Source organism: Sciurus vulgaris, assembly GCF_902686455.1.
Source record: "Sciurus vulgaris genome assembly, chromosome: 2".
In the NCBI taxonomy this organism is placed as follows: Eukaryota; Metazoa; Chordata; class Mammalia; order Rodentia; family Sciuridae; genus Sciurus; species Sciurus vulgaris.
The window spans coordinates 112171755-112195749 of NC_136462.1; the positions used below are offsets into that span (position 1 = coordinate 112171755).

A 23995-nucleotide genomic window follows, 5' to 3' on the forward strand; every position below is an offset into this window, starting at 1 on the left:
GTATATTGAACAGGAACCACCAACAGATGGCAGGAGAATCTCAAGTATGTTTCCTGTCCATTCTGCTGGCTTTGGAGGAAAAGTAAAGGACTGAGGGTTTTTTCTTACCCTGTCTACTAGCAGATTCCTTGGATTCAACATATGAATCCTAAACTGCCTAACTCTTTTAGGCTGCCTCTAGAAATAATCTGCTTAATGGGGAACAGCCTAGCTGATTTCAATTCAATGTGTCTAGTCCCAGACTTGCTCTATTTGTGGAGGAGAGTGGGGGTATTGCCTCAAGTCTTTTAAGGAATACCTGGTGGAACCCAAAGTTAATGATTTGGCCCAGATAAAACACAAGTAAGCCATGAAATACGATGTGAAAATTGGCCAAAGACCCACAGATAAATTTAAGAATCAACAGTAGTTACAAGAAAAAAGAAAAAAAGGAGAAAACAAGAATAGGGAAGGTTTGTGGCTGCTTCCTTCAGAAACCTCAAGAAATAAGAAATGTCTGGCACTTCCATGCAAAAGCCAAAAACCAGTTTTAGAACCCAGACTTGTAGTATAAAAGAAAGAACAATTTGGATCTTAGGGAGAGCTTCTATTCTACATGAAGCTGATCTGTACATGCCTCTCTCTCCAGGGGGCTCTCACAGTGTGTCTTAGACTCCTAGCAACCCCACAATTCACAGTACAACACAGCCCCAGAGACCTTGGCCAGTTTATCAGACCTACTGCATTGAAGCTTTCTCCTTGAGAAGCATGTTAGCACACCCCTATTAAGTTAAGGCTCTCAGCTCAAAAGACAGTAGTGGTAAGAAGTTGGTCCTGGTAAAGGAATAAAGAACAGACCAACCATAACTTTAATCAGTTTATTGACACAGTAACACAACACACTTTCCTCCCTGACACCCCCACTTTCCCTCACCCAGTCTAGATCTCCTGTCCCTTCCTCTCCCCTTAGAATAAGCTGTTCATTGAAATAGAAAAGAGCCGGCCACTTTTAGCCCCTTTTCCTATTGCCCCTAGGCCCTGCAGAGCAGTGTTAAGCACTGCTCAGAACCTATTAGGGGCAGTCAGCACTATGCTCAGCCAGCCAGAGGCATCTGGTCCCCAAGAACAGATTCCCTAAAATTCCCAGGCCCTGAGTTGCTATTCTCTCGCTCTGCTCTTTGTGACCCTAGAAGGAGACCTTGGGCCTGAGCACAGGAGTAAGAACTCCTGGCAATAATTTGAGAGTTGGAGTTTAGTGTTTCTTAAGGCCCATGCACCCCCAAAAAAAAGCCCCATCAGTGGGAGTGAACTTCAATGCCCCTATTTAAAATGCACTGATAACATTAAACAGATAAAGCCAGCTTAACCAAATGCCAGAATAACACTAAGCTGTAAAAGAGGAGGGGTCAGACCTGCTTACACCAGGCCAGATACAATGTACAAAGAGAAGCCCACGTGGTGTCCAAAAAAAAAAACCCCAAGAACACTGCCCAGGAGCTGAAAAGCCTATTCAGGAGCCCCTGGGGTGACAGGAAGCAAAGAAAGAGAATACATAAGTTTTAAAACCAAAACAGAAAGCCCAACAGTAGGAGAACCTGAGCCTGACAGTGCTGCCCACCAGCCCTTGCCCCTGGACCCAGATAGCCCCTCCCCTAGGCTAGATAGAGCACATCACACAGCGCAGTTTAAAAAGCTTCTAATGCCAGTTCATAAACATCTTCATTTACTATTGGTGATTACATGTGAATAATATGTTTATACTGTTCTTTATGGAAAACAATTTTAACAAGTCAACTCCAAGAACACAATAGGCAACCCTCACCCTGAGCCCCTCAGCGTCCTTCCCTAGAGAGCAAGGCGCCCTCTCCTCTGTCCCAAGGCTGCCTAACTTCCCCTCTTCCCCCACTGTGGCTCTTGGGCAAAGCATCCTCTATGACCATTAGTCCTCATCGGACAAGTTCTGGTCCAGGGGGTAAACCATGAACATCACATCTGGCCGAGAGGGGACGCAGGGATGACCTGGACGCACAATCTCAAAGCCCAAGAAGCTGAAGGTCTTCAGGAGTGGAGCTGTAGAAGATAAGAGCATAAAAAGGATTCTGATGAGAAAAACAAGGATAGGCTTAAATCAAAGGAAAACTCCAAAGAGATGGAAAAAACAAGCACTAAGCCTTTACTAATCATTAGGCAATTCCCCTCCCAGCCTAATTTGCCAGCGCATACCTGTAATCCTAGATACTCAGGAGGCTGAGTCAGGAGGATCCTAAATTTAAGACCAGCCTGAGTAACTAGCAAGACCCTATCTCAAAAAAGTAACTCGGAGGTAAAACAGTCTTAAGGTTCAATCTCCAATACTAGGTCGGGGAAGTGGGAGTCCCCACTCACTGAACAGGAGCCCTGTATCCTCCTCCCAGACTTCACTGCCCAACCTGGAGGTATCTGGCTGCTTTGACTCCTCACCTCTGTCTTCACGGCCCTTCCTGAAGCAGATGAAGACATAGTTCACTTTCATCTTCTCTTCAGCAAACTCCAGCAGTGCTAACAATCTGTAAGAAGTAAAGAAAACTAGTCAGGCCCTCCTACTCCAAACCCTTAAAAAAGGGGCTTTTCTGAGACAAACAGCCAGCAATACAATACAAAGCTACAGAGGGAAGGTTCTCTATTTTGAGATCTTGGGAGCCCTAAGTTCAGAAAAAAATAAGCTACACATAGCCCTAAGAAAAATGTTACTGGATTATATCTTCCTGTGACAAGTTCATCATCTGAAAGTAACACTACCATATTAACTAATACAATTCACAAATCAGAGCTGGGGACCCAGAAAAAGAACCCAGTTCTTCAGGGATTATTGCCAACTTTGATAAGGTCACCTGCCACTGAGCAGGATACTCTGGGACCTGATGCTGCTTAAAAGTATTTCCTCAAGAGATTGGAGCCACTCAAGAGAACTCTATCCTCAGGACTGCTGCTTTTATGGGCTGCTTGGAAGGTCTTGCCCAACCAAATGGAATCCAACTGTATCTCTGAGCTTCCTGGCCTTTTGAATGCACCACTGTAAGGTGGCTCAAGAGAGACTTGATATCTGCTTGGAAGCATGAACCAGGGCACAATTAAAGTAATAGGCATTTGGTTAATATGATAAAGATCTGCTTTAATTATAACCTAGAGCAGGCCTATTTTACTGGCTAAAAATAACCCATTACAAAATGATATCTACTTGGGAAGTCTAGAGCTAGGGAAGAAAGTATGGACTCTGCTAAAAATCTGTTATCCCCAATAAACATACACCCTCCTCTGAAAGAGGATCTTCCCATCTATTCCTTTCCCTTCCTCAGCACTTGCTCCTTACCCTTCTTTGCTCCCATCAGCTAATAATCCATCTGGGATTTCTACAAACAGACTCTGGCTGGACAGGACTGCATCCCAGCAAGAGACCTTCACCTCGGTGACCTCATATTGGAAGTGGACGATGTGAGGTTTTCCATCGTTCACAGGGAGGTCCTGGGTCACAGTGAGCTTCTCGTCCTGGGAAGGAAAGCAGGGCAAAGGACCATATCACTACTGCCTCTGGCCATGTCATATGTTTCCTAACCAGGTGGTGCTGTGAATGCACTGAACCAAAAAAGGGCATAGGACACAGAGTATGCTGGAAATACAGACCTACATCTGGCTAAGTGAAGCCATTGCTAAAACCAGTTGATGTTGGGAAGGGAAATGTCTACGAAGTATATACCAGGTACCGGTAAGGTCCCATTTAATAGTCTGAAAAGCCCTTAAGACAGGCATTAATATTTCAGATATTAATATTAATATCTGAGATTTAAGAACAATTAAGATATCAACCAAGGCTCTCAAGGTAATAAATGGCAGAGCTGAGATTCAAACCTAGGTCTGACTTGAAAGCCTATGCTTTTCTCCTAACACCATGTTCTTTCCCTTCCCTCTGAAAGGATATTTGTGACAGTTTGGCTGGGGCCTTGACCAACCAAAACCTGCTTTCAGGGGAACTATAGGGTCCATGTTATCCCAGTGTCAAGAGACCAGAACTCAGCTGTCCTGCTAACCTTCCATTCCAGTCTTAGGGAGAAGCCAAACCAGCTTCTGGGCCTCAATCACGGCAGATAAAAAGACAGCAAATGATGCCTCCCTCTAGAACTCCAGAAAAGCCACACAGCAGCCTCAGTCGAGAAAGTCCTTCCCAGTCCCACTACGGGCCTGGAAGACTAATAAAGTTATTGCTCCCTTTGAGCAGCAGCTCAGTAGTATCTGAGAACTCTGCCCAGAGCGTCCTTTCTCAAGTTCCTCCTTACCTTATATATTAGAGCTGAGAGAGAAGGATCCCTGCCGCCCCCTCGCCCACCGGGGATCTTCGACAGTGGGTGAGGGGCATCAGGAGCACCACAGAGGCCCCGGAACAATGTGCCTGCAGCACTGGAGCTGGGGACAGTTACTCAAAGGCAAAATACTACTGCAAGAGAAAGAGAAGGTAATATAGTAAATACTAAAGCTTGAAAATTTAAAAGAAATTCCACCCCAGCCCCAACCCTGGCTTCCCCTAAACAAGTGTTCTAAAGGGCCCACCAGTGCCCCAGTCCTTTCTACTTCAGCTTCTGAAACTACCATTGCTCTCTTGAAGGAGCCCTGAAGAGATATAGGAATTCCAGAAGGCCCAAAGGAGTCCAGCTGGATATGTCTGACAAGAGGAGCACCGATCAGGTATCTTCAGACAAATTCTGTGGCACTAGACACATACTGTGGGAGGAACCAGATGCTAGCTTGCCTACTAGGACTCCAGACCTGTGCCCACACTAATATCCCTCCTTAAGCCATCAACGCCTCAACAAGCTATGCAGCAGAATCACAAAGCCTACATGTCAGGCTCAAGAAAGGCAGACGGACCTTGGCCACTGGATACTGTGTCCCTGAGGAACTCCCAAAGCTACGGCCCCATCCCCCATCCAAACAAAGGAACTAGAATGGGAAATCACCTACTGCACATCCCTCTAGGGTTAAGAACAAAACTAAATATGAGATTTGGCTCCCAGAGCAATATTACAGTGTCTGAATTTGTCCCTGGTCTGCCAGCAAATGCTGGGCCCACTTGCCTCTCTTTGCTAGTCACTTCACAACCCAAGTGTGGGAATGTAGTAATACTGATGTGGTCAGAACAGACACTTAGTTGTGGGAAAGGGGCATGCTGGGAAAAGGTATATATGCTGTGACCTGAATAAGGAAGCCAACAATCAGATGGACTACAGAAAGTGAAAAACCCCTATAGGAGCTCTCCCTCACCTCTAGGTATATGCCCTTACTGGGCACCATGGCTTCCAGGGAGGGGAGTCCAGATCTCTTCTACTACCTTTTTCAATCTGCTTTAGTGGCTCCTTAGGCCAACCCCAAGCCAAGGGCAAGTGAAGCAGGACTTCATTCTGCATGTACACCAGGACTAAGCAACAGGTCTATCCCTTAGCCATCATACACCAGCCTCAAGATAACTGGAAGGCAGTGCATAGGAGTGTTGCCGTGGTGTGCTGGAGCTAGCACTTAAGACTATGTACAGTTCTCCCCAGTGCCATGTTGGTAAATTTACACTACAGAAATCAACAAATGCTCTGAATCAAGGCTTTTTGTCCTCCCTGATATGGTACGAGGCAACAGTTCTTCACACTATGCTTGGTTTGATCTATCACAGCATGCTAATTTTGGGATAAAAAGTGAAAAGCAACAAAACTAAACACACACACTTAACATGGTAATGGCAACAAAACCAAAGGGCAGCCCACTTAGACCCTCATCACTAGCAGTCCTGTATCAGCATTCCATTTGAGATTGGAAGTCTAAAGCCATCACTGCTCAGCTTCTATGATCTGTTCTTTCAGGGATTTTAACTGGGGGCCTAAAAGCATACCTGAAAATTTCCTTGGGAAATGGAGTTCCCAGGGAAATATCTGTGAGCCTGAAGGAGCATTGACAGCTAGGGATTATTACCCCATGCCCTACCTTTTACCTTTTACCTGGAAAACCCTGAGGCATCCTCATCTCTACACTTAGGTTTTCAAATCTCTGTTCCTCTGAGGTTTGCCTGAGAGAGTTACTTTCTGCTCGGGACAATAAACTATTATATTTCCCCTTCCAAAGTGTTAAGGGGCAGAAGTGTCCAGGATAGAAAGAATAAAACAAGGGTGAGGAGTTTCCCTAAACAAAGGTGCACCTCACACACATTCCCTTCTCATTTCTCCCAGTGGCCCCTTTGGCCTATATTGAGGTTCCTTTATAGGCATCAGAACACTGGGCCACTGGAAAAAGCTGGCTTGCTTGCATTGATCAGAAGAGCTACCCAAGAACTGGGCAAATCCCCTCTGGAATAGATAGTCACCTTGCATACCAAAAGAATTGCTTGGATTCACAATACAACTAGATCACCAAAGCCCTTACAATTCTAAAACTCTGGTGCCAGACTCCCACTTCCAGAGGAAATTTCTCAGACCATTTTTACAAGTGATTACTGAACCTCTGCCCTGCATTCCAACCAATATCTTCATTCTTAGCTAATTTGCACTTGCAAACAATAGAAACAAGCCAGGTGCAGTGGCACACGCCTGTAATTCCAGCAACAAGGGAAGCTGGAGCAGGAGGACTGCAAGTTGAAAGTCAGCCTCAGCAACTTAGTGAGGCCCCAAGCAATGGGGGCAAACCCCTGAAAAGATCAGAACATTGTGGGGATTTTTGTTTGTTTTGTTTTACATACAGAATCCCTCTTGGTTTTCTAGAAATAATCCCTGAAACCTGCCCTGTGTCCAGCACTAATTTATTAAAAAACTTATAATATTTCTGGTTTCCTGATCTTTCCAAATAAATTCAAGATGTCTATGCTATGGTAACAAATAATTTAATTCCCTACTCTCACACATAAGGATTCTAGAGAAGCTCTGCTCCTCCCCCATAAAGTGCAGAAAGAACCATGTGTGTGAGTGGGGATGGATAGAGTGTGTCAGGACTCCACACAGGGGATCCAGTACCAGTTCCCTAAAGGAAACAGTTGGGGTTTAGGATAAGCTTGTTAGACAGTAGTTGACAATAATTATCGTCTTCATCCATTATAAAGCATCTGTTATTAGTTGCTTGAAATGAATGGCAAATTGCTTCTCTTTCAGAAAATCTTTGCCTAAATGAAAAGGAAAGTGGGATGGGTACATATGCAGTAGTTCAGGAAATTAAGGGGCATGTGCTGGGCATGGTGGTGCACATCTGTAATCCCAGTGGCTCTGGAGACTGAGGCAGGAGTATTGTAAGTTTGAGGGCAATCTCAGCAACTTAGCAAGGCCCTAGGCAACTTAGTGAGACCCTGTCTCAAAATAAAAAATTTTGGGCTGGGGAGATAGCTCAGTCAGTAGAGTGCTTGCCTTGCAAACACAAAGCCCTGAGTTCGAACCCCAGCACCGCAAAAATAAAAATAAAAATAAAAAATGTTTAAAGGGGCTGGGCTGGGAATGTGGCCAAGTGATTAAGTGTCCCTGGGTTCAGTCCCCAGTACCAAAAAAAAAAAAAATTTTTTTAAGGAGTGGGAGGGACAAAGAGGGTATCAGGTATACAGCATACAAGGCAAGTCAGAAGATGGAAGATCAGAGGCTATTGGTGCCTTTTATCTTCTCAGGTGTTACAGGACATGCCCTTGGAAACAGTCCTCAAAATATAAATGAATGCTACCGACATCATACTCTGCTGCTTCTAATTTAAAGCATCTGTGAAACTGCTGTCTGAAATGTCCTTGACTGGTCATAATTTCATATACTGGCTATCAACAGGCAGTATGTGCAGCATATATTACTGGAAACACTGATGCTAAATCAAATTTTTATAACTTATATCCTATTTTTAAATATCTAGAGTACTATTTAAAAGAACCAACCTTAAATCTCTTGATAAAAGATCTTCTGTTAAAGAATCAACTTCCAGCTGATTTTATCAGTTTTGAATTTTATATTTGGTTTGCTCAAAGCAGGGTACATCCTGCTACACAGAACTGAGATTTAATGTAATAAAGTAATCCTGTAGCCACAGAATCTAACAAACACTTGAATTCAAATCCTCTGATAAGTTTTGATCAGGTTTCTCTTCAATCAGTGGCTTCTTCAACCTATTCAAAGTCTGCACCCTTTTTCTCGTTTCATTACCTATCAGAGAAGATCAGATGGCTTTGATATTACCTACCTTTGATATCAAATAAAAAGACACAAAAATCACATTTCCAGTATTATATATTCATTTCCCTCTTAACCACTTCTGACCCATTCTCAGGCCCTGCTTCATAAAATACCCAGAGTACCCTTATTTCCCTCACAGAGGCTGCTTTTACTCTAAGACTAGGAATATCTCTGATGATTAATCCTTACGTAAAGGGAGACCAATTCAGAGCTACCATCACACTTAACAAAAAAGAAATAGGAAGAAAGGTGGGAGGTGATGGCCACCTTCAGTCTAGTGTGACCATACAGGCTGATTTGCAGCTACCAGTTTCCCCTTCCATCTGAGAAAGGGGCCTTGGGCAGATGCCAGGCACAAGTCATTTCACTCCGCTGTTATGCATTCCAAAGGGAGTAGGACTTGCTATGCATAATTATAAGAAAATGACATCACCACTCTGAATCACAGGCTGAAAGCAAATTTGGGTTTTGGTTTATTCTCCACAATAAACATGTATGGTAGCAGAATATCTGTGCCCCTGACAATATCTGTGCCCCTGACGTTTGCTTATCACACAGCTGATAGTATGGTACATCTCCTACCAAAAGTAGGTACAACCACATGTGCTACCAAACTAGGCTGCATAACTAGGTAATCATGCTTTAAATTAAGACCTTAATTTTACCTTTTAGATACTGCAATCTAGTTTGTATAGTAAGTTCATCACAGTCTCCAGCCACCTCTCCCAGGATAAAATTACTTCATTTTTCATACTGTATCAAAGGCCTAGGAAATTTTCTGAAGGCTAATACAAAGCATTCTGCCGCTGCTAACAGGAAAACTACCTGTCTGTTCACTTAAAGTAACAAAATTCTTACTAATCTACGGCCATTTCTGAGCTATAGTTTTCAATTAGCCTTCCAAACCATGGAATCAATTTGCATCAACACAGTGTATTGTTTCAAAAAGGGATGAATTACTTTTTTCCTAAAAGTTAACATTTGTAATATCCTTCTATCCCACTCCTCAGTCCACGGCCCCCCATTTTTTTTTTTTTTGTTTGTTTGTTTGTTTTTTTCTGAGCAGCTCTGATGCTAAATTTGGATTTCTTGACAGAATGATAAATTGCTATTATTAGTCCATACTGCTTTCTGAAGCATTCAGTCTGGAGGAATTCCTAACTATACAGGAGTTTCTTTCTCTCTGTAGGGTGTCCTTGAAGGCATATCTTAGGAAAACTGGTTCTACCACCCTACACTCAAATAGCTGTAATGCCAATAAACAAGGAATAACCCAAATCAAATTCTTTGGGAAAAGACAGAAATCCCATTACCCACAAAACCATTCAGTGAAGATGCTCAGTTAGTTCTGATATGGCTTTCGTGCCCTGCTCACCCCCACCCCTCAAAAAACCACCTGTAGAACCAAATGCTTCTCCCCAAAGTCCATCAGCACACAGAATGATTATAACATGGCTATCAAGCCAGGGCTAGCTCTTCTACAAATTCTGTACTGTCACAAGATACGAAGCAAGCCCTAAACAGATAATGTATCCCTGCCCCCACAGGTCTGGGCAGAGAAAGGCCAGGAAGCTTGATTTCCTCTTGGATTTAAACCTTATGTTCAAAAAACATAATAAAGGGGCTTGCATTTGCGTCTTCTTCCCTCCCCCACCATCAAGAATTTTGACATTTTGTAATCACCAATCAGAACAACGCTGGAAAGGAAGAGCCTTGTTTTCAAAACATACTGCCGGCTCTTCAACTATTTCTTTCAGGAAACGAAGCCTCCACCTCCTCCTGCATTTTTCACTGGAGCTGGGGAAGCTGGAAATCCCATCCCCCACCCAATGGGAGCTAAACCAGCCAACTCCCCCCTCTGCGGATACAAAACACCAACAACACTGGCTGGAAAGAGCATCCGGCTCTTATCGGAATCCCTAGCAGGATTTCTTTTAGAAAGTTAGAGCAGGCCAGAGGAGGCTGGAAAACATGCTAGGGAAACAGGATTGCAGTAACTCAAGGAAACCAGAAACCCTGCACACCCCAGCCCACCCCCAGGCCAAAGTGGAGAAGTCTCATCCAAGGCCCAGCTCCTGCCAGGCCAGCTGGCTCCTCCCTCCACCTGCCTTTCACACAGTTAAGCCCCTCAAATTACCAACACACTAAGGGCGGGCCCTGGAGACCAGCAAGCCTGTTCTGCCACTTAAGCTGGACGAAATCTTCAAGTTAAGCTAACCCAATCCCCTCTTCTTACATGTAAGCACACTGGCTAAGGCAGAACTAGAACTCGGGTCTCTCACACTCATTCGGTGAAGACCCTTATATGTTGGTCCCAAGTGCTCAACTCTGGGTTCAGCCTACAAAGGCCTTGGCATCTAGACCAGTCGGTTCAGAGGACTCCACAGAATGACTGCTGAGACACCTTTCAGACAAAAGCATAAGAACAGCTAAGAAAATTCATCTCACATACCCTTTGAGCAGGTTTTGTTGTAGGTTCCTCTGCTTCCCTCCACCCCTGCACTTCATCCTGCCATCCATCCTCTACACACAGCCCTCCATACATAGTTAACACTTTTTGCACCATCCAAGTTACCTATCTATCCACCTCCACCTCCTCAGCTCCAGAAGGACTGCTTTAGAGAAGATGGAATGGAAGAGGAATGCATGGGGGTTGGGTGTGGATAGTCTTAGAAAAGGAAAATACAAAAGCACAATGGGATTGTAGGTAAAGAGGATTTAGGAGGCTGGGATAATGAGTCAAACAGGAACAAACCAGGAAATAGGGAGTAAATTTTCTTTATGCAGAAGAGAAATGAAGGTGGGAAGACTAGATAAGAGTTTAACAATTTAGGGAAGAAAATGGCTAAAAGATGAGAACCAGGTAACTGAAAGGAGATTAAGAAGCTGTTGCAGGTATCTGCGGTTCTTCTGGAGAGGGAGTGAAAGACTAAGAAATCCCTGAAGAAGACTAGGCCCTTTTCAGTAAAGAAGAGCTGACACTCACTAAAAGGAATATAATGAGAAAAGCTATAAATAAAGCCTGTTGAAAGAAGAGGGGCAGTGTTTTTCAACATGCAGACACTGGAAAGAATTATCTGGGGAGCTTTAAAAATTTGTGCTAATATTCAGGCCCTACCTTAGACCAATTAGACCAATCGGTGAAGGTGGGGCTCAGGTGACTTTTTCAAATGTGCAGTCAGGATTAAGAAATACTAAGATGCAAGAAAATTGAAAACCAGTTGGAATATATAAGGATGGTGCTGATAAATGGGAAATGTTAACTTGGAGACCATTTAGTAAGAAAGGAACCATAGTGGCACTTAGAGCCCTATGTGAAGAAAAGCAGTAAGGCTATATTTATGAGAGGAAGTAAAGTCAAGTTTAGGAGGGAGCATGAAATGGTTTAAGGAGGATTTACAGGGAATGGATCTGCTGGCAAAATAATGAGACTCTGGTGATGGGCAGAAGTCATAGGGCAAATATGAAGACAAAGGGTCTGGTGTGGGGAACTAATGAACTTCATACACATTTCAGAGAGACAACAACATGTCTAGAGAAAAAATGAGGAAGAGAATCAGGTCTGAACTGCAAATGGAAGTCACTCTGATGCACAAGGAACAACCAGGGTTAAAAACTGAGAATGAGGAAATTATGGAACCATTTCAGAGAACAGTGTCTGGGACAGAATTATGGAATATATTTGAGGGTGATAAGTGAGAAGAAACTGCCTAGAAAGAGAAAAGAGAAAGAAAATTTGAGTAATGAATTCAGCTTAGTTCAGGTCGGGGGAAGGATAAAAGGATTTAAGTTTGGACCCAGTATCTATTTAGTATATCCAGTATTTAAATATCTAGTATCTCAGTTGCAGAAAGATGTGCAGGCTTTCTCTCTATTTAATGAGGAGAAACTGGAATTGAGTTTGGGAGGAGGAAACTTGCAAGGCTCAGTGTCCAGAGTAGAGCCTGATCTGAATGAAGAGAAGAAGTCCAAGGGAAGGTATTCCTTGAAAGTCTTTACTAGAAGTAGTATGGGGCTAAGTTCTGTGACCTGATGACCTCTGAGATGTGGTTCAGTGGCCTAGGGATATGCTCAGTGGTAAAATGTTTGCCTAGCATCCATGAAGTCCTGGGTTCAATCCCCAGCACCACCCAAAAAAAAAAAAAGATGGAACCAGTTAAGATGGGAAAAGTTAGGAGTAAAGACAAGATCCAGTTGAAAGTAAGTATTTAAAGGGTAGGAGGTTTTAGAATGGTGGGGGGGACACCCTTAGGGAGAAAAGGACAAGAATCTAGTCCAAAGCGTTTGAGGAAAATAAAAGGAATGGCATTGGGAGACAAGGGAAATGAGCCCGAGAGCGGAGTGTGGAAGGAGGAAAGGAGGGCAAAGATAAAGCTGGAGTGAGGGACCAAAGGGAGGGCTGGGAATCTTTGTAAAGACCATTAGACCTGGGAGCGGTGGGGAGTAAGGGGTCAAGTTGAGAACTGAAGGATGGAACATGACTGGTGGGAAGGAAGTAGTAACAAGAGAGGGGTCTGGTTGGTTGGGGGTGCAGTTTTCACTAGAAAGCAGATTCAAAACGGGGTCGGTGACTTACAGTGGGAGTAAGAAATATATGTGGAAGACACTGGTGGGGGGGGGATATTCAGGGAATCCATAGGAGGGAGAAAGCCCAGTGGGGGTAAAGGGACACCTTTGAGGAGGACACACAGGACCTGACTGAAAGACTGGGTTCCCATTTGTGGGGGGCCGGGGCTTTAGAGGAAGAGGCCCGGATGAGGGGGATGGGTCGGACTGAAGGAAGGGGGCTAAAAGACGGAAGGAGGCCCAGTTTCGGGTCCGGAACTCCAACTGGGGTGGCTGAAGGGATCCGGTGGAGGCGGACGGAGCCCTGTCGGGGACCTACTGTGGTGGGGGCGGTGCGGGGACCGGCTGGTTGGTGGGGGAGGAGGCCCTCTGGAGCCGAAGAGGAGAGGATGGGGGCGGGGAGCCTGGGCCGGGCCGTTACCTGTCCTGGGTGTTTATCATCCTCGGCGGCTCTGCTCAGGGTGGGAGGAGGCGGCGCAGGGAGTGGGTAGGTGGATGAGTGGGTGGGTGTGGGGTCGCGCGCGCGGGCCGATCTCGGCGGGCTAAGTCCCTGTCAGGCCTCGGGCCGAGAGCCCTTCTCCTGCCTCAGCAAGCGCCTGCCTCCAACTGACCCTCCCCGGCCGCCGCCGACGCCGCAACCGCCCCGCCCCCAAGTGCCTCATCAGCATAGCCCCACCCCGGAGCCGCGCGGTGTCCTGGGAAACTGGGGCCCACAACAAAGGGCAAAGCACCGCCCGGCCTCCGCGCAGGCGCTTCTGGGACGGATAGCGGGGGATAGGGATGGTGGTAGGTCTTAGCGGGAAGTCTTGGCTGAGTTGGTGGTGTAGCTATGCCCCACAGCCCAAAAGATGCACTGAATTTCAAGTCGTTTTCTGAAGACTGATCAAACCTAGTCCTAGTTCCTATTCCTTGTTTGGTGGGGTCAAGAAGGGCAGTGCCATTTGTAGGCCTCTAGAGTATATTTTATTAAAACCAAATTAGAAATCTAAAGAGGTTTACACACATATTAGCACCATTCCAGGTCTGAGTCCAAGCCTATAGATCACAGTTACCTCAGCTCATAATGCAGATCAATAACCTCAACTGTAAGCTGAAATCAACTATCTCTTCATCTTGGAGACACATTTCAAGTCAATGGTCAGTGCCCCAATCACTAGCCAGTCACTTGGTTATCAGAAGCCAAATCTCTGTCTGTCATGATCCACAGCCACATCACAGCAGTTGTGGAAGCCACCATCACTAACTTGTTCACAGTCACTTCAAGTCAAAATCAATGCAGGCTACTTCAGTCAATCATGCAAGGTCACTAATGCATAGGCATCTCCATTCATTATCCCTGCTGGTCCTTATCACAGACAAGTGCCAAAAAGTCACAGTCACTCGTGTATAGACACCTCAAATCATAGTCATTGCAGGTCACAATCACAGGCACTTAAAAACAATCAGGTTTCAACTCTGTTCACAGTCAACCCAAATTGCAATCAAGAAAGAGTGTACTCTCAGCTCATAGTGGGTCACTATCACCTCAAATCACATCCATTCATTTATTCAACAATAATTACTGAACAACTACTTACTATGTGCCTCAATCATGAGTTAGAGTACAGGAATACTCAGTGACCAACTACACAAGGTTCCTGCCTTGGATGTCACAATCTGCTCTGAATGAGAGACAGAGAGCCCATCACAATACGAAGTGAGTGCTCAGTCCAAAGGAGGCTGCAGCAGAAGTAACTGGGAAAGAAGGATGACTTCCCAGAAAGGGGATACTCCAGATCAGAGGTCACTATGACCTCTAGTTCACAATAGCCCCAAATCAAAATGTCACACATCAGAGTCATCTCAGGACACAATTATTCACAAACATGCTTTTGGTTTTTATATGATAAGGATATAGGGACAGAAGAAAGATTGGAGTGCCAGACTAAAGCTTTTTCACAAAAATTAAAGTGGTAAATTATACCAGAACTGCCCAGATTATCATTTAATACTTGGGCAGGACTAGTCCCATACTCTGGCTCTCTTTAAGATCCTCTACCTTATCACTTCAGCTATCCCCATCTAGTCTTTCAAGTTCACACCAGGTATGCTCTTCCATGTACAACAGAATCAGACTATTGAACCCAGTTGTAATCCACGTGGGCAATCCTGGCTCTCAAACGGAGCTGGGATGGCTAATTTCTGCCAGTCCATGGACAAGTAACCCTTTGGTCTGAGGGAGTTTCTGGTCAATCATTTGGCAAATACTAAGAATGCACTGTGTCAACAATAGCAACCATTTATTGAGCATCATGCTATAGTACTATAGCACTAATTTTTACAACATCTTCTCATCATTATTGTATAGGAAGAAAATGAAATCTTAGGGAGTTTTATTCTGTCAGCTAATATTTATTGCAGGCCTATCTATATCAAGCAAGTCAATTTATTTGCTCTACTTCAAAGCTATTAACTGGTGAAGTTAGAATTTGGACCCAGGATTGCCTCATCCTGTGCTTTGCCTACATTAATTTAGTGGAGGAATCAGAAGCTCTATGCCACCAGCTTGCTGTTTGAAGGAGTGACTACCCTTATGGAAACCAGGCCAGCCAGAAAAAATTCAAATATGTGGGCCATCTTCATCTAACATGTATTATCTTATATGACATCCCCTTGCTATTTAAATTAATTAAAATGAAGTAGAGGTTGGGAGTGTAGCTTAGTGATAGAGCATTTGCCTAGAGTGCCTGAGGCCCTGGGTTGGATCCCTAGCACACACAGACAAAAGCTATGTGGTGCAACATGAATAAGACAAATCTCATCAGGTTAGGATATAACTGAGTTGTAGAGTACTTGCCTAGCATGGGCAAGACCCTGGGTTCAACCCCCAGCACCACAAAAAGAAAAGAAAAAGTATTGAATAAGACAAATCTGAACTTGACCATTTGCTGGCTCTATGACTTTGGACTAGTCAAGGCCATTTAGTGCCTATCTTGTCTTCTATGAAAAATGGGACCATAGCACTGCCTTCCAAGATTGCTGTGGGGATTACATAAAATAGTGTCAGTGGAAGTACCTAATCCAAGTCTAGAAAATGTTCCATAAACATAAATTTAGTCCCACTTCTATTGGTATAAAAATCTGCTCTCCAGAAAAGATCTAATGAAAGCTAATTTATAATGATAGAATTCATGAATGCTTACTGATGCAAGAGGCAGAGGAGGGAAGGAAGGAGGAGAAATTAAAAAGGAACTTCATTAGCCATCCTCAAGCATTTAAGGTGCCTTTCTTATATGAACTGTACTCCAAGGTAACAAAATAATTGATGTGAGGTGATTCTGAAAGCTGTAAAGAGTGAGTAGCAAGCATTCAACCTATTTTTCTCTAGGACTGTGTCTCTAAGTGACCAATTAGGCAATGGGTGGAGAAGGAACGTTAAAAAGTCTCTCTTTTCTTTTTTTTTAAATCTTTTGTGATGCTGGGAATCAAACCCAGGGCTGCCAGCATATTAGGAAAGTGGGAAAGAGCTCACCACTGAGCAACACCCCAAGCCCCAATGGTACCATTTTGCAAACTCGTAGGGAGATCATGGATCTACGCAATGATTGTAGATTCATTGAGTAGTTACAGAAGAGATGAGTGTTATACCTCATAACCACGTCAACAACCTATGATGTATTCTTTTTTTTAAACAATAAGGTTTTATTTATTTTTTTAAACATCTTTTAGATGTTGATAGACCTTTATTTTTTATTCATTTATTTATAAGTGGGGCTAAGAATCGAACCCAGTACCTCACACATGCTGTGCAAGCACTTTACCACTGAGCCACAACTCCAGCCCCTATGATGTATTCTTGCCAAAATCTTGAGCCTGGGGCTGGGGAGATGGCTCAGTTGGTAGAACGCTTGCCTTATAAGCACCAAGGCCCTGGGTTCGATCCCTAGCACCCCCAAAAAAAGAAAGAAAAAAAAAAAAAAACCTTGAACCTGAATCAGAGCAAACTTTTATATCCACTACTGTTTACAGAAAATAAAAAGAGACAAAAGAACAGATGTCACCACAAGGGGCTGGGGTTGTAGCTCAGTGGTAGAGTGCTTGCCTAGCATATGTAAGGCAATGGTTTGAGTCCACTGACAACTAAAAAATATTTTTTAAAAAATGTCACCACAAGAATGCAGTCGGGCTGGGGAGATAGCTCAGTCGGTGGAGTGCTTGCCTTGCATGCACAAGGCCACTGTGTCCAGCACCACAAAAAGAAGAAAAAAAAAAAAAAAGAATGCAGTCGATAGCTGGGCGTGGTAGCATATGCCTGTAATCCCAGCAGCTTGGGAGGCTGGGGCAGGAGGATGGAGAGTTCAAAGGCAGCCTCAGTAAAAGTGAGGCACTAAGCAACTCAGTGAGACCTCCATCTCTAAATAAAATACAAAATAGGGCTGGGGATGTGGCTCAGTGGTCAAGTGCCCCTGAGTTCAATCCCTGGTACAATAAAACAAAACAAAACAACAAAAAAAAACACTCCTCAAAATCCCTAACGTAGGATGTTTCTAAAGATCAGAAATCTCTTTTTTCACTTAAGAAGTGAGGAAGGGGAGGGAAACATGTAGCTTAATATAAACGACAGAGATATCAATAAGGTGTGGTGGCGCACTCCTATAATTGCAGTGACTGAGGCAGTTAAGACAGGAGGATCAGAAGTTCAAGGCCAGGGCTGGGGATTTAGCTCAGTTGGTAGAGTGCTTGCCTTGCAAATACAAGGCCCTGGGTTCAATCCTCAGCACAAAAAAAAAAAAAAAAAAAAAAAAAAAAAAAGTCACCAAAGATATAATATGTGACTCCTCTTTTGGATGCTGATTCAAAGAACCCAATAGTTAAAAAAAAAAAAAAAAATAAAATTATATGTGGGTGGGTGTGTGTGTGTGTGTGTGTGTGTGTGGGTGTGTGGAAAGAGAGAGTAGGGGAGAATGAGAGGGAGAAAGAGAGAGAATAGCAGATAATAGTTATGACACAAAACGTGGAATACATCTGTAATCCCAGCTACTTGGGAGGCTGAGGCAGGAGGATGGCAAGTTTGAGGAGACCTTTGGCAACTCAGTGAGACTTTGTCTCAAAAAAATATAAAAGGCTAGGAATGTAGCTCAGTGATAGAGCATGTGCCTAGCATATGTGAGACCTTGGATTCCATTGCCAGTACTGCAAAAAAAAAAGGGGGGGGGAGTCCCAATACTCCCCCTTCTATTGGTTATTGATCTCAAGTCAGGGTCATGTGCTCTTTGTGCCAGTTTCATAAAGGGTAGGAATAGACCCAGAAAGAGTCATTCCCACTCTAAGACCTTTTAGGGATGGCGGGTAGAGCCCTAGAGCCCAGTGGCAGGCGGAGTGCCTGCCTAGCATACAGGAGGTCCTGGGTGTAATCCACAGTATCAGACATACATGAAAAATACCATTTAGATTCCAAGTGACCACATGTGTATGGTCAAGCTAAGAAGAAGTGAGAATCATTAAAGGTGAAACCAAAAATCAGCAGAAAGAGATTCAGGATTCATCTCCACTGTGTCTAGAACCTTGGTGAGTGTGGCAGAAGGGTGTGAGGTTGGCCTGTTGTGACACCTATCCAGGATTCACCTCATAGGGTCTATCTTGGATCCCACTACCAACCCCTGAGCCAGGATCCATGGAGAAGGGGGAAGAACACTGACTTTTTGAGGCATCAAAAGATTTGTGAGGAGCCCTGCCCCTTGGCTCACAGGCCAGGAAGTGCCTTGTAGAGGTGAGGCACTAGAAAGCACTAGAACTGGAAGGAAGCAGTGGGAGTCCTGCCTGGGTTCCGGTCCCAGGAAGATCATTATTTTAGACCAACAGGAAAAACCAAAAGTAGTGGTTCCCACCAACTTCTCAGCCCCAGGAAACTGGAAATGCCTGGATTCCCTTGCTTTGAGAATGGCCTCATGGCCTGCAAGCACTTCCATTCCTCCTGCCAACGTGGGACAACTCTGTCCAGAAGACAGAATGAGACCTCAGGACTCTGGTGCTTTTGTTCCAATTACATCTCATTCTCAGGACATGCATTCCCTAGTCCCTGGGACAAATGTGAGAAAAATGACCTTTCTTCCCACCTGCCCCCACGGGCCAAAATTCGCATCAAATTCTGGCTTTAGCCCCTCAGACTTGGAGCCCCAAGTGGAGTGTGGGAGTGTGGATTAAAAAGGAAAGAGGCAAACCAAGGAAGGGGAAAAGGAGTGTCAGCTGTGTGAAGTCTTCTAGGGATGGAGAGGCCTGAGGAAGACCACATTTAGGGAAGCCATTCGACAGGGAGCAAGGCAGCCAGGGGTCAGAGACCGTGGCCTGTGAGGACCACTCCTGGGCCTCGGCTCTAGGCTCTGTGCCCATTCTCTGATCTGCCACATTGTTCAGCTATTTCCTCCTCTGGAAGTAGTAAGGGGGCGGAGGGGGCCAGGGATTCATGGCCAGGAGCAAATGAATCAGGGTGGAGCTACCACTGGGGGAGCGAGGCCTGGGTTCATTCCCATGACTAGCTAGCCTTCCGGCTGTCCTGGGACTGCGTGGGAAAAGGTCTTGGGAGTGCACTGTGTGTGTGTGTGTGTGTGTGTGTGTGTGTGTGTGTGCGCACGCGCATGCTTTCATTTGTGTCTGACTGCCTTGCTTGGCTTAGTTACAGGACAAAGCCCTTTGAGAACTAGTGACCAGTCTGTGTTCCCACTGGGCTCTGTCCTGGGAGAGGCATAAGAACATACCCCAGTGCCTGAGAGAAAGACACTGGAGGTCTTGGGACCAGTTCCCTGGAGGGGGTCTTGCCTTCTAGTGAATCTAGGTTGGCTGACTTCCCTGGACTCAGGGGTGCTTCTGGAAACTTTTGCTAAGCTCCAAGCTTCCTAGCAGAGCTCTGTGACTTGCTGGATACTGGAGAGGAGTGGGAGCCAGATGTGGGGAATGGAGTCAATCATTCCCACCGCATCTAAAGCTGAGAATCCTTCACAGCCACCTAGAGCTGGGAGCCAAACACATGATGGCAGACAGGAAGCTCTAAAACAGAGATCAGAAACTCACAGACCAAAGGCCACATGCAGCCTGTAGACTAGTGCTTTGTTTAATGCCATTCTCTGGCTGTATAATGTCATAGGTCTTATGCTAAAATTACCCTGCTACTCCTTCCTTTGTCCCCAAATCACAACTCTAATTTTCTCAGTGAGCAAAGCACAGTTTCAAGACACAAAAGAGTAATAATAAAATCTAGTAATAAATCATCCCCCAGCTAATGACCCTGTGACAAAGCTAAAACTCCTTAGCTTAAGTGTTCTCTGATGCAGAGACATGTGATATGTGCTTGGGAATACAAGGAAACATCCAAAAGAGCTTATACCAAACTGAAAATGAAGACCACCTCTGGAGAAGTGGAGAAATGGGGGTGATGGCTGGGTGCAGTGGCGCATGTCTATAATCCCAGCGACTCACAAGGTTGAGGCAGGAAGATTGCAAGTTCAAGGCCAGCCTCAGCAAGTTAAGGAGGTCCTTAGTAACTTAGCAAGACTCTGTCTCAAAATAAAAAAATAAATAAGGCTGAGGGTGTAGCTAAGTGGTAAAGTGCCTCTGGATTCAATCCCTAGTACAAAACAAAAAACAAAAAACAAAAAAAACAGAAAACAAATAGGGGCTATATTCCCAGACCTATCTTTCAAACTTTAATTTTTCTTTACAAGGAGATTGTAATCATGCATAACTTACATACTTAAGAATAATAATAAACAGAAATGCTCAGCCTCATACCTGTTAGTATGATCTCAGTTTCTCTCAGATGACTGTCCTCCATGATCTGGTCCACTCACAATTCCCTGAACATGCCCTAATTTTTCTTCCATACCTAACTTCTCTCTTCCTTCTATTCAGAATACCTCTCTCCTCCTCTTCTACCAAGTCATCTCCAGCCTGGCTCTCAAGACTGTGGTCTTTTAGTAATTTAGCTCATGTGTACCCTGAATACTTTTTTATAATTATGTAGTCCTTGATACAGTTTATTTTTATTTCTTAATATATAATTTTCAGTATTGAGGATTGAACCCAGGGGCACTCTACCAGAGGTCTTATACCTCCAACCCTTTAATTTTTATTTTGCAACAGAGTCTCACTAAGTTGCTCAGGCTGGCCTCAAACTTGTGATCCTCCTGCCTAAACCTCCCAAGTTGCTGTAATTTATGATGACTTTCTGGAAATCGATTCTCTTAAACATAACCCTGCCCATCTATCCTTGGAAAAGTCTTCCTACAGTGGTACATGCCTGTAATTCCAGCTCCTGAGGAGGCTGAGGCAGGAGGATTGCAAATTTGAGGCCAGACTGGGCAACTTAGCAAGAACTTGTCTCAATATAAAAGATAAAATAAAAAATAAGAAGGACTGGGATGTAGCCCAGTGATAGAGCTCCCCTATGTTCAATCCTCAGTACTGAAAAAAAAAAGACTAAGACTAAGTCCTTTCATGCCTCTGGAGACACAGGTCTCCATTTGAAGACTGCTACTCCTCCTGTGGAGCCTATCCTGACCAGCCTCTGATATCCCCATCATTGTTATTGCCTGTCCTACCCATATGGAGGCCACTGGGAGTTGGTTACCTTTTATAAATGTGTCATGTTTTCTCAACAAGCTGTTGCCTCTCAGAGGATGGGAATCATATCTTCAAGGTCACTATATGTTCCACACTATTTAACAGGGATATTCAGAAAATATTTGTGTTCTGTTTGACTGAATTAGACCTTTTTTTTTTTTTTCTCATCAATGAACTTGGAATGACAAGGCTTATTCTTACTGTTATAATTGATTGTGGATGTTTTGGTTTTTTTTTTCCTTGTTATTGTTGTTTGTTTGTTTTGTTTTGTCTTTTCTTCTTTGGAACTGAGAATCAAGCCCAGGGCTTCATGGATATGAGGCAAGCCCTTCATGGATGTGAGCTATATCCCAGTGGCTTACAATTACAATTGAGATGAAAGCCAAGCTTTTCCAGCCCACTGTCCTTCATGTACTAGGGGTGCACATCTCTACCCTGCACTGAAGAAAAAGTGGTCCAATTGTATGAAATGAGGAGCACTTGAAGGCTTTTGTGTGTGTGTGTGTGTGTGTGTGTGGTACTAGAGATTGAAGCCAGGGACACTGAGCTACACCCCAGCCCTATTTATTTATTTATTTATTTATTTATTTATTATTTTGAAACAGTCTTGCTAAGTTACCTATGCTGGCCTGGAACTTGGCAATCCTCCTACCTCAGTCAGCCAAGTAGCTGGAATTATACACATGCACCACTGTGCCCTATTTTGAAGACTCTTAAAAAGGTCTGTCAGGTGGGTTTTGGGCAGATCAATCTTATACCAGAGACTGCTGGTTGGTTGGGGGACAAAGGTGGGATGAGGTGAGTGTAAAAGGAAAGACAGGTAAGGGCAGAAAGTCCAGGTAACCCCCGACTAGCTGTGGCTGTGGCTCAGTGGTTGAGTGCTTGCCTAGCACAGGTGAGGCACTGGGTTCCTTCCTCAGCACCACATGAAAATCAATAAATAAAATAAAGGTATTGTGTCCCTCTACAACTAAAAAAAAAGAAAATGTTGCTCCCACAACCCAGAGTTGAGGCAATGGGCCTTGACTGGCAGGGATGGCAGGGAATGGCAAGCCACACTGTACCCTAAAAGAGCGACCCCAGCTGCCTTCCTGACCCTCCAAGCCTGAATACAAAAACTAATATGACGACCCCACTGCTTAACCAGTCACAACCAATCTTTTTAGCACCTACCCTCCCCCTGGTGGCCTCTTGTAGCACTGGGGACACTTCATAATAAGGAAGCCCTATTCGGTTTCTTCTTCAGAGATCAGGATTGGTGTGGGTGAAAGGAAGAAGCTCTGCTAACCTAGCCTCCATGAATTGCCCTTTGCTGGCTGTAGAAGAAGAAAAGAACAATGGAGGGAGGCTGAAGCCAGACATATAGGCTGGGATAAGTGAGCCCTTGGGTCTGATTTTTGTCCCCTAAAGTCACTGCACAAGTGAAAACTAGAATATATCTTTGATCTGAAGTTACAAAGTGACAAGCACATGCATCATCCTTTAGCCAGTTAAAATTTCAATGTCCAGTGTTTCTAGAAAAATCAGAACAATTAAGCCATATGGGACCCCCATCCAGCTAAGCAGCAATTCACTGGGGCTAAGGACAGAAGCATGAGTTCAGCAGGGCTTGAGCTCTCCTGCCACTCAGTCAGCCAGGCCACCTCCCTCAGCCTCTTTATTCCCTGCCCTTACAAGCTGAGGGTTTGTAACTTTTGACCAAGCCCAGCATTTCATGATAGAGAACAGGGTTGAAGCCTGTAATCCCAGTGATTTGGGAGGCTGAGGCAGGAGGATCCCAAATTTGAGAGCAGCATCTGCAACTTAGGGAGACCCTAAGCAATTTAGTGAGACCTTGTCTCAAAAGATAAAATAAAAAATGGCTGGAGGTGTGACTCAGTGGTTGAGTGCCCTGGATTCAATCCCCAGTACCAAAAAAAAAAAAAAGGGGGTGGAAAAACATCAGGACAGGGGTCCACCCAGTCATTCAGGGCTTAAATTTGCCTCAGGAGGGCTGGGGAGATAGCTTCCAGGGGGAGAGGGGGAGAATTTGCCTCAGGAACATCCCATTAAGCATCATCTCGTACATGCTAGAAGAAGACCTTCGGGGACAAAAATGTCATTGCCTTAAGGCAGCTCATCGTGCCTTTAGATAGCTTCCATGGCTTTCAGGTGGGGACTCCCGTGGAGGCTGGTTTCCCATAAGGACTTGTGTCCACTGATGGGAAGAGACCGCCTGTAATGTGTCACCGAAGTGAAGTTGCCGATTAGCTAGCATGTGTCAGACACCACCAAGTGCCCTGGACTGTGCTGGTGAGCGACAGCGGCATGATCTGTGCCCTAAAGGGGCTTCCCAGTCTGGGCGGGGACCATCCAGGTTTATGTCGGGGATCTGTGCCTGGCAGTGCTGAGAGAGGCAAGTGGGAATAATAGTGCAGTGACATGGAACTGTCCAAACCTGAGCTTGCTTGGGGTCCATTCCTGCCATTCCAGTGGGAATAAAACCTCCCCAACATGAGGAATGTAAGCTCTGAAAATATCAACTGTTACTAAGCTCAGTATCAATACTATGGTAGGGGTTTAATCAGTGAGGTGGAAGGGCACAGAGGCAACCAAATTGACTTTTTTTTTTTTTTTTTTTTTTTTTTGGTGGTGGTGGTGGTGATGGTACT

The 23995-nt window shown here is 44.6% G+C and overlaps 1 protein-coding gene across 1 annotated transcript; it reads right to left on the reverse strand.

The window, feature by feature from the left end:
- Positions 1-1679: 1679 nt before the first annotated feature.
- OAZ2 (ornithine decarboxylase antizyme 2) lies at positions 1680-13389 on the reverse strand. The gene is given in 6 exon segments (XM_079125752.1): positions 1680-2049; positions 2440-2525; positions 3329-3504; positions 4290-4370; positions 4372-4447; positions 13171-13389. Coding segments are annotated over 6 exon segments (570 nt in total). The 5' UTR covers positions 13191-13389; the 3' UTR covers positions 1680-1918.
- Between the last annotated feature and the right edge of the window lie 10606 nt (positions 13390-23995).